Consider the following 13,228-nt stretch of genomic DNA (forward strand, 5'->3'; position numbering starts at 1 on the left):
AAAAATAAATTGTTCCATTTTCCACCGTTAACAGCACCAATCCAATAAACCGACTAACACAAAATACATAATAATATACTAAAAATACCCTTTGTCAATTTCAGGCTATTATTACGAGCACTCAGCAATTTAGTGTGGTTAGAGAAATAAGTTGAAAACACGTCCGCTACTGTTCCTAGTTGTTTTAGTCATAATTGGTGGGAAACCATATTATAGTATGTTAGTGAATTGTTTGTGTGTTGTCAAATTACTTGTGGTAATTTTTAGTAATTTGATTAGAGGGAAAATGGATTGAAATACTGAAAGAAAGCACAAATATTTTTTTGGCATTTTAAGGACTAATTTTGTCAAATACCTTTGATGGGATGATTACCTTCAAGCTAAGACGGCTCTTTAACAGTTTGAGTATGCTTCAGTTCTTATCCGTTTAGAAGATAAAATATCTTATTTATATATTTAGACCGAAATGTAATTTAGACATCAGATATATTAGACAACTTTTTTGCGGCGAAGGAGTAGTTGACAACTGGTGTGACTATCACACATGTGCACTAATTACTCTAGCTTAGACAGTTAGTTCTACGCAAGCTGTTAAAAGAAGTTGTTTATGCAACTACGTTGGTTAACATAATTAAACAGTTTGCAGTACTTCCAGAAGTTACTTAGTTCACAGATCATAATTTAAGTTATTACTGCGCACTACGTAAACTGGTAGGCTGTCATTTGAACAGCTTTGGCAGTCCATTATCCAGTTTTACAAGATATTGGGTTGTCCAGGCATCAGGGTAAGGTGGTAGGATAGGCAGTCGTTCCATGTAAAACACTGGTAATCAGCTCCATCTGGTTAGACTGGATGCCAAACCCAACATGTTTGGGAAAAGCTAGACAGCTGATGTTAACATGATATACCTCGCGGTTTTAAATGTGTCTCAAGTGTCTATTATATGAAACATCTAGATAAAACCTTATGTAATTTAACTATCTAAGTAACCTAAATATTATCTCGAAATCAGCCGAGCTTTTGAATTTACTATCGTGTGAGTTTATTTAATGTAGTGTAAACATTTTCTTTTTTTTTTCGGTTCCGGTGTCAAAACAGTCAACACGTATGTTAAAGTGCTCCGGATATATTAATTAGTAACGAGTGAAATAACCAAAAATACCCGAACTATTTACGAAATACGCAAAGTGGATTAGTAGCAGAAGCCATTATAGTGACATTTCTTGTTAGATTGCCGAAAACACGAGAAAAGTGCAGTGAAATAATTGCGACATAACCTAAAAATTTCATCAGTGCAGTGTGAAGTTCGCCGCGAAGCAATCTGTCAGCCGTCAAACATAGTGACATATCCGGCCAGTGTTGCCACCAAAAATAATTATTTGATAGTCGAACAGGGTTGCCACTATAACATTCTACTTTACCCTACGAGAAAAAGTGTTGCCACAGCAAATCCAAAAAATGAACCAACAAATGGAATTGTTTCTTTCGAAACTCGATGAGAAGTTAGAGGAAAAGCTCAACCAACAAACTAACACGATAACAACTGCAGTTACTGCTAACGTAATGGAAGCATTAGATGACAAAATTAAACAACTCATGGTAGAAAACCAAAATCTGAAGGATAAAGTAGAAAAACTAGAGCAAAAAATCACCAATTTGGAAAATGATAAGCGGAAAAATAACTTGATTTTCTTCGGCGTAGAAGAAATCGAAAAAAGGGAAGCTGAACTTGTAGACCACATAAAAGATACCATAGAGGATGCAGGCATACATATAGAAAGCCATGAAATAAATAATATCCGGAGAATTGGGGCTCAAACTGGCAAAAATCGCCCCGTTATTGCCACTATTTCTACTGTATGGAAAAAACATCTCATACTAAAAGCAAAATCGAATCTACCAGCGGGAGTCTATGTCAAAGAAGACTTTTCCAGAGAGATCCTTGAAGCTCGGAAACAACTACAGCTAAAAGTTGACGAAGAACGCAAAAAGGGGAACATAGCTTTCCTGAGAGGTGATCGACTTGTAATTAAAAAACAGGACAACCAACGAGAAAAAAGAAAGAGAGACAAGACAATATCGCCCAACTTGCCATCAGTGAAAAAGCCAAATACTACCAATAATTCCAAAAACCAAACAAATAAAGTAAACAAAAACGACCATCAAGAAATATTAAAACCAAGTATTCTACAATATATGGGACGAGATAGAACTAACTCCACATCGAACTCAGAAAATTCAAAAAACTAACGAAAACACAAACAAAATCAATAACAACTAGATCCGGAACAACAAAACAAATAATAACCGCACGAACATATAATCATGAACCAAACAAACCTAAAAATCGCCTCCCACCACGGCCGGTCCCCGCGGGAGAGCTAGACCAACACCCTCTAACAAAAAAACGTACCAAAACACTCAAAATAGCAACCTTGAATACGAGAACCCTCAGATTGGAAGAAAGCCTACATGAATTAGAGAAAGCCTTAGAAGACATAAACTGGGATATCTTGGGTATTAGCGAGATGCGAAGACTAGGGGAAAAAATTGAGGAACGAGCGAATTACATACTATTCCATAAAGGTGAAATAGCCGGCCATAGGGGGGTCGGTTTTCTAATAAAGAAAACAATGAAGCAAGAAATCCAAGAATTGATTGGAATTTCCGACCGAATAGCCGTTCTCAACATCAACATACCGGGATATCAAAAAATGTGGTCAATAATCCAAGTATACGCCCCGACAGAACAAGCAGCAGAAAATGAAACTAAAGCCTTCTATGACGAGCTAACACTAACAGTAACAAAATTCTCACACAACCACATAATACTAATGGGCGACTTCAATGCCCAAATAGGAGAAAAGCAAAGTAAGGATGAACATGTCTTGGGAAACTTTGGACAAGGAAGAAAAAGCCCAAATGGTGAATTACTGGTCGAATTCTTATTAGAAAATAACCTGAAGATACTGAACAGTCTTTTCAAGAAGAATAAAAAGAACAAGTGGACCTGGATATCCCCTGACGGCAGCTACAAAAACGAGATCGACTTCGTAGCAACCAGCTATCCAAAGGCTTTCACGGACACATTTCAAGGTAATCACAAAATTCAATTTTAACACGAATCACCGCATGGTCAGAAGCTCACTAAGTACAGAATCGCCAAGAAAATCTAGAAAACATATAGGTATGCTCAACGCCGAACAGCATAGTAGCAAAACTTTAGAGAAAATAGCAGATTCCCTATGCAAAATCAGAAAAGAAATAACAGAAAACAGAAACACAGATGTCCTTGTTAAGTATGGGAAACTAGAGAAACTAATTACACAACATGCCAAAGTAGATTTCTCGAGAGAAAACAAATACAAGCTAACTGACACTACCCTTAAACTAATAGAAGAAAGGAAAAACTTGCTTTCAAAGCACCCAAAGAAAGAAAATATCAAGCTAGTAACGGAACTAAGCAAGAAAATCAAAGAGAACATCAGGAAAGATAGGAAGAACAAGAGGCAGCAAACGCTAGAAAATCATATAAAAAGAACAGGAGGAGTAAAGAAAGCATTAAAGGAATTGAGAGAAATTGACAAAGAATGGATACCTAAACTCAAAAACGAAGGGATTACCTCTAGTAATAGAAACAGCGTAAATAAAATGGCCACTATTTTTTACAAGGACCTATACTCGAGCTCAGGGGAAAAACAAGAACAGACTAACACTCTCACCAAGAACCAAGACCCAATAGAACCAGAACCAAAGATCTTACCAAATGAAGTAGAAAAAGCTATACTTAGCCAGAAGATGGCCACAGCTCCAGGACCAGATAAAATCACAAACGAGCTTCTTAAAGGCACTCTCGAAGAACTAATACCCATATTAACAGCAATATTTAACGACATAATGGAGACTGATATCATCCCCAAACAATGGACAACATCACACATCATACTCATATATAAGAAAGGTCAAAAAGAAGACATTAATAACTATAGACCAATAAGCCTGATGTCGAATATCTATAAGGTATTCTCCAAAGTGATCCTGGAAAGAATAAGCAAGAGACTTGATGAAAACCAACCACGAGAACAAGCTGGCTTCAGACAAAAATTTTCAACTCTAGACCACATCCACACTGTGAAGCAAATAATAGAAAAATACAGGGAATATAACAAGAATATATACATGGCATTCATCGATTACTCCAAAGCTTTTGACAGCATTAGCCACAAGGCAATATGGAAAAACCTAGAACAACAAGGAATTCCTACAAAATACATTAATATTATTAAGAACATCTACCTAAACTGTGAAGCTAAGATACAACTGGAAACCTTGAGAGAGAAGTTCAGTATTAAGAGGGGAGCAAGACAAGGGGATCCCCTATCACCGAAATTGTTCTCGGCTGTTCTCGAAGGTATCTTCCGTAAATTAGACTGGAACGGATTCGGGCTCAACATTCTAGGGACAAAATTGAACCACCTAAGATTTGCGGACGACATAGCCCTGTTCGAAGAAAACCCTGCACACTTAGAAGAAATGATAAATTCACTTAATGAGGAAAGTGTCAAAGTAGGCTTAACAATGAACAAAAACAAAACCAAACTTATCACAAATTCAAAACCAATAGAAATAAAAATCGACGACCAACCACTAGAATATGTACAAGAATACATCTACTTAGGTCAGATAATCTCCCATAAGGACCAAACAACCAAGGAAATCAACAGAAGAGTCGCAAACGGATGGAAAAAGTTCTGGGCACTGAAAGAGATTGTTAAATCCAAGGAGATAAGTATGTCAACCAAAAGAAAAGTCTTCGACACATGCATCCTTCCAGTCATCACCTATGGGTGTGAAACCTGGTCACTCACCAAGCTCCACAGGCAAAAACTACAACGCTGCCAAAGAGCAATGGAGAGGAGTATGACAGGGAACAGGATACAGGACAGAGTAAGAAGTAGCGTGATACGAGAAAGAACCAATGTAGTAGACATACTTACTCGAATAGACCAACAGAAGTGGAGGTGGACCGGCCACATGATTCGCGATCCACACAACAAATGGAGCACAATCGTCTCAGACTGGTATCCCAGGGACGGAAAGAGAAATAGAGGACGCCAACAGATGAGATGGGAAGATGACCTCAAATTCACGGCTGGACACCACTGGAGAAGGGTAGCTCGAGACAGAACACAGTGGAAAATGTTAGAGGAGGCCTATGCCAACAGGCACACTGAACTGCGGGACATTTTATAAAGAAACTTTTACACCATAATACTATCTACGTGCACGCAGTACAGAATAAAAGGGCTTATTATTATAAACATTTTCTATAATGTAAATGTAAACAGTGCCGAGACAAAGGTGAAGTCAGTGTAAACTTATAATTGTAACGTTGTTTGAACGTAACCTATTTTAACTTCAACGTCTTTGTTTAGATTTAATGTTCGTACGCTAATGAGAAAAATTAAGACTGAAATACAATTATTTTAGATTTACAGCGTTTTCATACTAGCGGATTTTCCTAGGGACGATATGTAAAGCAAACAATTGACAATCATATTAATGGTGGCTTTTGTTGCTCAGTGAAATAAGTAGGTATAAACATTGTTATTATTTTCTTGGTAAAAAAGTTTAAAAAAATGACATAATTTATGTAAATAAGCTGTCAATAACAAAAGGTCAGCTCAACAAAATTAAAATTCATTAAAATTAAGGATTCAATTACAGAGACAATTAAGGCTAATATTATTCTGAAGGGCTCCCAATTTCTATTAAGTAATAATGGAAATTAATAATCAGGAAGAAGTTATAATTTTAGTATAAATTCACTTTGTTTACTTTGTTGGGAATCGAATTTACTTCAATAATACGGACCTAATTTACTATTTGTAAACCTTTTAAGTTCAATATGTACCGTATATGTATAACTACAAATAAGTACAATTTTATTTAGGAATCACGTTGTATGCGTCAAAGCGTAATAAAGCGACAAAAAACTTTTTATTGATTTAATTTTGTGAAATAAACTTTTAATGCACATTATCACTATATTATCAACAGAACTAAATATTATATAAACAAAGTCTTAACTGCTGATAAAGTAGCTGAAATAAAGCTCACAAGATTCATCCGGCTCGTCAAATAAGTTATTAACAAAAATTTTCTAGCCATATTCAAGCCCAGTTCAACACAGGAACAGTATTAAGTGACTATTACAATTACGGCGCATCTGGTTCAAAATAAACACGTTTTGCATCAGGCAGCGTGACAGCGTTATTCGGGTGACGTGACGCGCGTGTCCGCAACGTTTCGCTCCACGCTGCTCCAAATACGCTCCAAACCGTTTCACGCGGCTCCACGGAGTAAGAAAAGATGAGAGATGTCATAATGCAGGTAGGTCAGGCCTTCTTCTAACTCAGATACGTACGGTGGGCATGACAAACACGATAAGTTATGAGTTATCTAACGAGGCGTTCGGGTTTCAAAAAAATCAGGTTGATGCAGACAGAATTGTGTTGCTAGGGAGTTAATTCCACCACTTCTTCCCAGCAAAAACACATAGAGATTGGTATAGGGCCGGTGTTTAGGGGGCTGTCTTTCTGTGCTGATTTTTAGCCTACTTTGAATAAAAGACTATTATCTTTATCTTTAAATCTTTCAACGATTTTTGGTATTACGAAATCTTATCGAGTCCAAAGAAGGCTAAGGCTTAAGGGCGAAGACAGTAACGTGCTTCGCCCCCGATATTAGCACATTGGCGCGCTACTTTCTTAAGAGATTTTCCGTCATGGCACCTCTGCTTTTCATTTTGTTCTCCATGGCTCTATGCCGCGTTGTGACTAATAAATGACATGTGGTTTCATGTCGCAGTGTTCCGTAAATATTTGTACGTCTTTGTGCTCGTTGATGTAGAATTTACGATGTCACTTGAATTGTTAGCTCGAGTTGCGAACCCGGCTCCCGAATATTGTATGAAATGGAGAGCAATATTTGCTAGTTATAAAAAATGTAAGTTGCGTATTCATGTAGGTATATCAACTACGGGGATAAAAATGATAAAAAAAAATGCCAAATACATTGAATATCGGTTAATCGTTATTGAATATATTTTTTGTTAATTAATTTAAACCAGGTGCACTATTTGCTACTAATATGTTTACTACAAAGTTCATATTTTTATAAGTATGTACTGTAAAATTAACACTGTAACATTACTTATTAAAGAAAATATATTCAAGTAAAAGAAAATAAATATACACAAAGCGTAAATAAAATGGGTAAATTAACATTATATCCACTATAAGTTTTCCAAGCGCTTAAATAGAATGCATCAATCATACTTATCGCTCCAAAACTCTCAGAAAATTGAAATCTAAAGACACTGCCATTTAAATAAGCTTTTAAAAGCTTAAACATCAAAATCTTATCTAGACAAAGAATTATGAATAGATCTTTAGAATTCTTCAAGAATTGAAATTCCACACTTATTGAAAATGCTCAAAGAATCTGTTTCTAACTCAGCGATCCTGAATGAAATCTGAAAACTATTAGAAGCTGACTCAAAATTACCCTTTTTATATTATTATCATTTTAATAGCTTTAGAGCGCACTGCAGACTTTTAGTCGGCCGATGGTTTGTTTGGGCTCATAAATCAGTATGAAGATGAATGGTAGTACGCACATTACAATTAGAAGGTATTTAGTCGAGAGATATGTATGAGATAGTATTAGTATCAGACCAACTGAAAATGTTGAGAGAAACAACACTTTCTTTAAAAAAAAACAACAACCATCGATTCATTGTGCCCTTAGTCGGATCAAATATAGCAAATATTACTTGAGAATAGTGTAGCTATCCAACAGTGAAAGTTGAAATCCGTTCAGTAGTTTCGAAACTTTTTTTAACGACGTCAAAAATCATCAAATGACCCTCCCGCTGTGGGTTAGCAGCGACGAGGGAGTGTCAGACTCTTACAGACTAAAAACCGTCGTGTTCCGTCGTAGGCCTTTTATGTATAACCCGCAGCTTTCGAACAACCCTCAGCTGTAGTTTCGGACCTTAAGGGTACAAAGGACAAAAAAAAATCCACTACTAGTCTATATATGTATGTATATAGCTTTTATTTAAAAGCTATATATATGAAAAGACGAAATATCGAAAGTCGAAATATAGAAAGGTTAAAGACCTTTAAAGGATTACATGTCATAGGTATCTACATATTTTTATAGGTACTACGTTAAGTTGAGTTCAACTTACACTCGTTTTAATCCACATTAATCCGATTCCTCTTTTTTCCTTTCATAGCAGAATGGTCGGATTTCGTGTATTTTGGGTTGTACTCCATTTATTTCGGGTCACACGCTGAAAATATAGAGAGGAAAAATGACTTACTAGTTAGGGAGAAATTCTAAGCCTGAAATCTAAGTAGAATAGAAGTAAGCTGACGAACCCCGGATGTGCCCTAGTTTTGGACTACACACAGATTTTTCTTACATAAATTCTGAGTATTTGATGTTCTGTGCTTTATTTTGTCCTATTGGGTCGTCTGGGTATGCTTCAGATACTTCAAATTCTATTAGTAATGTTAAATTCTGATTCATGTCTTCTTGAATTTGTACCCTAAAGTAAATATGTCTGAGGACATCTATATGCCAGTTATATACCAGCTTTTCTCCGCAGTTCCGACCGTGTTTTGAAGGAACTATTTCCCAAACACGGATGAGAGTACTTAAGTCTTTTCTCAGACTCTAGAATGTTCGTACAAAGTTACTTTCGCATTTACGACTAAGGATTAAATATCCCTAACTACAAAGCCATTGTGGCTCGCTATTCAAATGCCTTAAACGTCAACAACAGTACTCGATTCCTACAAACGATGCTTTATCACGTCAAAATACTTCAGGAGTTCGCAAAGAATCATCCTTTACAAGATACCTTTGACGACAGCCAGCATCTGGCACAAAGCATGGCCGACACCGACCATAAATTATAACTGGATTGTGCCACTTGGCAACCGGTTCCAGAAGTTTTATAGTTCTGTCTGTTGTTTTTAAATATTTTTATTCTGTTCGATGAGAAAGATGGCCGTTTAACTGTTTTCTCACCTTTTTAAGATGATAAGATTTAATGTTACAGAGAGTGAACACAACTAAATTATTGACGAGGTCAATGTAACTGAAAAGGAAGAATGACATAATTAAGATAATCACCATAATACCTAATATTTAAATAATGATTAAAAACCTAAACAAAACCGACGTAAAAATAAGTGGTCTTACTACAAAAACTTAAACATGTGTCGAACACGTGTGTCTAAAAAAAGTGTGGCTGCAAAATGGACCTTATTTCAACGTCGTAATCTGTCATTTTTTGAGAAAAGTGTTAAACAGACGTTTAAAAGTTTTTGTGGTACGACGGAAGGTTTTTTATGTAAAAAACTTACGTAGTTATTAAAATGATGCCTACTTATTTAATTATTAGGTAAGACAAAATATCCTACTATAACACTAATAAAACTCCATCTTTTACTGTTAATTTTCAGACTTGTTCAACAAAGTTTTCCCCTGTTCAGGTGGATCCGTTCAAACTTCTAACAAAATAAATAAACAATTCACAACTTATGTACTATTAACGAGTAAATAACTGTTGCGAATATTGAGGCCGACAATATAAACTTTAACAATGTTAAGTACTTAGTAATCTACTGAATAAGTTTATAACAAGACAACGAATAATGAAGTTGAGTTTTATAACAACCATTTTGTCGTCAAAACCACCCTTACTTAAAAATAAAAAGTCATTTAGTCAACGTAGGCAGTAGGTAGAAAATGAGCACTTTTTGAAAGTCAAGTTTACAAAAGACAGCCCTCAAAACTGACCACCCTTCACCACTTCCTATGTGTTTTTGCTAGGAAGCAGAAGTAGTGGAACAAACTCGCCAGCAACAAAAAAGAAAATTATATTACAATTAACTATAGAAAGTGTATATGTATGTCTGTCACGCTTTCAAGTCAAAACAACTGAACCGATTTAAATAACATTTAGAACACCAACACCAACAATCTATTAGCCTGAGAAATGACACCAGGAAACAGCGAGAAAAAAAAAAACAAAAGAAAAAGTAAGTCGCGTGGACCGATGTTATGACATAGTGGGTTGAAACCGTGGGTGTATGAAACCACAGAACGTTACTAGTTAAGTAACATTATAATCAACAAAAGATGTTTTATAAACAGGATAAGTAATAAAACTACCACCAATATTGTTACTATGTGGGCAGGATAATAGGAGGTTGAATGACATAATAATACTTTTCTCGGTTGTTTTGAAGAGTTTTCTTTGCAACAGTTATAAATATTAACTTTAACCAATGATTTCGCCCACGTCAATGAACCATCAATAGTCGTAATTTCTATATGCGTATATCTAGATACAGATAAAAAATGCTCTATTAGCCTTCCTCAGTAAATGGGTTATCTAACGCTGAAACGAAATTTGTGCAAATCGGTCCATCAGTTCGCATGTTCAAACTTAATAATATCAGTATATATTATCCAGGTCCAAAACACCTAAGAGGTCCCGATGTTATTTTCCATATTTAGTAAAATTTCTAAGCTTTTGGTTTTCAGTTATAAAAAAGCTGATAATGGAAAAGTACGTACGTAATCAGAAATATATTTTTTATATATCTTTTTTGGAACACAAAAACCAAAGGTTACATTATCTTCAGTGGCCTACATAATAATACATTTTTGTATCGAATATAATTCCTTTTCTGTTAGATATTCCTAACATCAATGCCTAATGGTTTATTTATGAAATGTGAGGAATTTTGCGGTTGAATGATGCGAAAACGAAAACGTAATTATTTTGTGTTTTCTTCTTTTCCGATATCTACACCATTAGGTTCAGACCTTAGCTTAGGTCAAAGATCTGTATAGTTGATATAAATAAACCAAAAACCTATTTGTGTAACTTTTTTTATATTAAATACGTATATTGCTTCGCTATTTCTTTCGATGATAGTAGAAAAGTTTTGTTTATCATTCAATGTTTTTTCGTGCAAAGTTGTATGTAGAGTTTTAATTTTTAATAATAAGGGTTTATGTAGCACAAACATATTTGAAGTAGGCAATCACACTCACAAAATAACTGAACTGATTATAAATAGGTGCAAATGCACTTTGAACTCGCAAACCGGCTATGTGACAAAAGAACAATAAGAATTAGAGAAGAAAAAAAAACACATTCTTAACAAGCTCCCAATAATTCCAAATTGCTTTAATAACGTCCAATGCCCTTTACAAGAGGTTCTTACCACAAAACAATTGAAAGTCGTTTCCCTATCAACTGAAAAAACAATAACAGTTTTCTTCCCCATTTTTCCCAATAAATGTCCTGAAGGTTCATTTAGAACATGGAGAACAAAATGACTAGCGGAGGTGCCATTACGGAAAATCACCTAAGAAAGAATCTCCCCAAAATACAGGGGACGAGGAACGTTACTGTTTTCGCCCTTATATGCCTTCTTCGGACCCTATCATTTTTCGTAATACCAAAAATCGTTGACAGATGTCTCAAAGAACCCGAAAACCTCTAAACAAATCGTTTGGCCATTCCCACCGTAACAATTTGACCCAGAAGAAGGCACTTGACCTACCTGCATTGTGGCGCCTCCGCTCATTTTTCCTTACTCTGTCATTTAGAACAATACAGTCGATCAAATTGAGTACATATTATTATAATAATGCGTTAAATTGGGCCGTTACCCTGCTGGGTAAGGGTGGTTAATTGAATTCTCCTTTTTTTGGTATAAAGACTTTGTTAAAAGGTACTTTGTGTTGTTTTAGTGTCGGGATTGAGAGAGTTTGGGGCTTTGTTGGGACATAGTTTCGTAGAAATAATTTTATACCTACGCTTTTTGATGAATGATATGTGCTTAAACACTGTCTCACCTGATGATAAGCTAGGATCTGGTAGAAAATTGAACATGATTGCCTAGAAGTAAGTTATTCACTCTAGTTTTCTAATAACTTTTTTTTTCATTTTTATATTGTAATAAAAATAATTAATAGAAACTAATTTCGCTTTTTATTCCTTGGATTCCCATTAGGTAAAGATTCTGATCAGAATCCTGCGGTCAGAACCTGGTACACCGTACACTGAAAACTTTAGGGTCGGAAAAGGACAGGACCAAAAAATAAAGAAATTCAGTCCTAAAAATAAAGTAGGACTATACCACAATGGGAGCTCCTGCAAATTGAATTCGATTGCATCCACGGAACGTTTTTCGGAATTTTTTGCTGCGTTTCGGCTGCGGGTAGATGCAAAAATTGGACGAACTATCTAACTGAAGTGTGAACCATTCGAGAGTTTCGGAAAACTATGATAGTTTTACAACGATGGGAGTTACAGTTATGATATTGCTTTATGTTATTTTTGCACGACCCTTACGGGTGTCACGTATGGGCTCGTGTTTTTGGCGAGCCTCCCACTACTTGAAAGTGCTTCAAAAGATAGAAGAATAAGAGATAGAAGAAGCTGTAAAGTACTTAGATATTTGTATTTTTGTAAGCTCTAAACATAGGTACTATTCTTAATAAAATTTTCTACCTATAATAAGTAAAAAACAACAGATTTTGAACCAAAAACTATTTACACACTGGTTGTTGCTCCCTGGCGTGAATTTGTTAATGCAATTGGATAGTCGGCATTTCAGCACTGTAGAATTCCAGATAGGTAGAGATGTTTCACTAAGTTGGAATACGAAGTCTGAAACATTTATAATACCGGTAATTAAAGAAGAAAAAACTGTATCATAAACTTTCCATTTAATACCAATATAATAACCAAAAGTTACAACAAAAATAAAGTATCAAACTATCATAAAATTAAAGTGAAAGTAAAAATTTAATTTAAACACAGGAACGAAATAAAGCAGAAGCTAAATAATGCCTTCAATTTTGATGCAGCTGATTGTTTGTTCCGCACACTCTGAATATTTGTTCAACAATCGGCTACTACGAGGAAATATTTACTTTCAGCCTTAGTTAAAATTTTCATCAATTTTCATGTCCACACTATGAAACTGGTTTGGTATTTTGAACTTTATTTACAGGGCGGTAAAGTTAAAAATTGCCAATTTAAGACTTTCTAAGAGACAGTTCGCTTTTGTTACACAGTTTAATTTTCTATTTGTCGGCGTAATAGTATGTGGTCATAGTGTG

At 35.3% G+C, this 13,228-nt stretch overlaps 2 protein-coding genes across 2 annotated transcripts in view; one reads left to right on the plus strand and one right to left on the minus strand.

The window, feature by feature from the left end:
• The window catches only part of LOC110369769 (uncharacterized), a 52,897-nt gene that overhangs the window by 31,010 nt on the left and 8,659 nt on the right, over positions 1-13,228 (minus strand). The window lies entirely within an intron of this gene.
• The window catches only part of LOC110374331 (LINE-1 retrotransposable element ORF2 protein), a 36,952-nt gene continuing 26,358 nt past the window's right edge, over positions 2,635-13,228 (plus strand). Inside the window, exons 1-2 of the mRNA XM_064036106.1 lie at positions 2,635-3,097; positions 3,189-5,173. Coding sequence (XP_063892176.1) covers positions 2,635-3,097; positions 3,189-5,173 — 2,448 coding nt within the window. The remainder of the gene's footprint in view (positions 3,098-3,188; positions 5,174-13,228) is intronic.

The sequence above is a fragment of the Helicoverpa armigera genome, chromosome 9, assembly GCF_030705265.1.
Source record: "Helicoverpa armigera isolate CAAS_96S chromosome 9, ASM3070526v1, whole genome shotgun sequence".
In the NCBI taxonomy this organism is placed as follows: Eukaryota; Metazoa; Arthropoda; class Insecta; order Lepidoptera; family Noctuidae; genus Helicoverpa; species Helicoverpa armigera.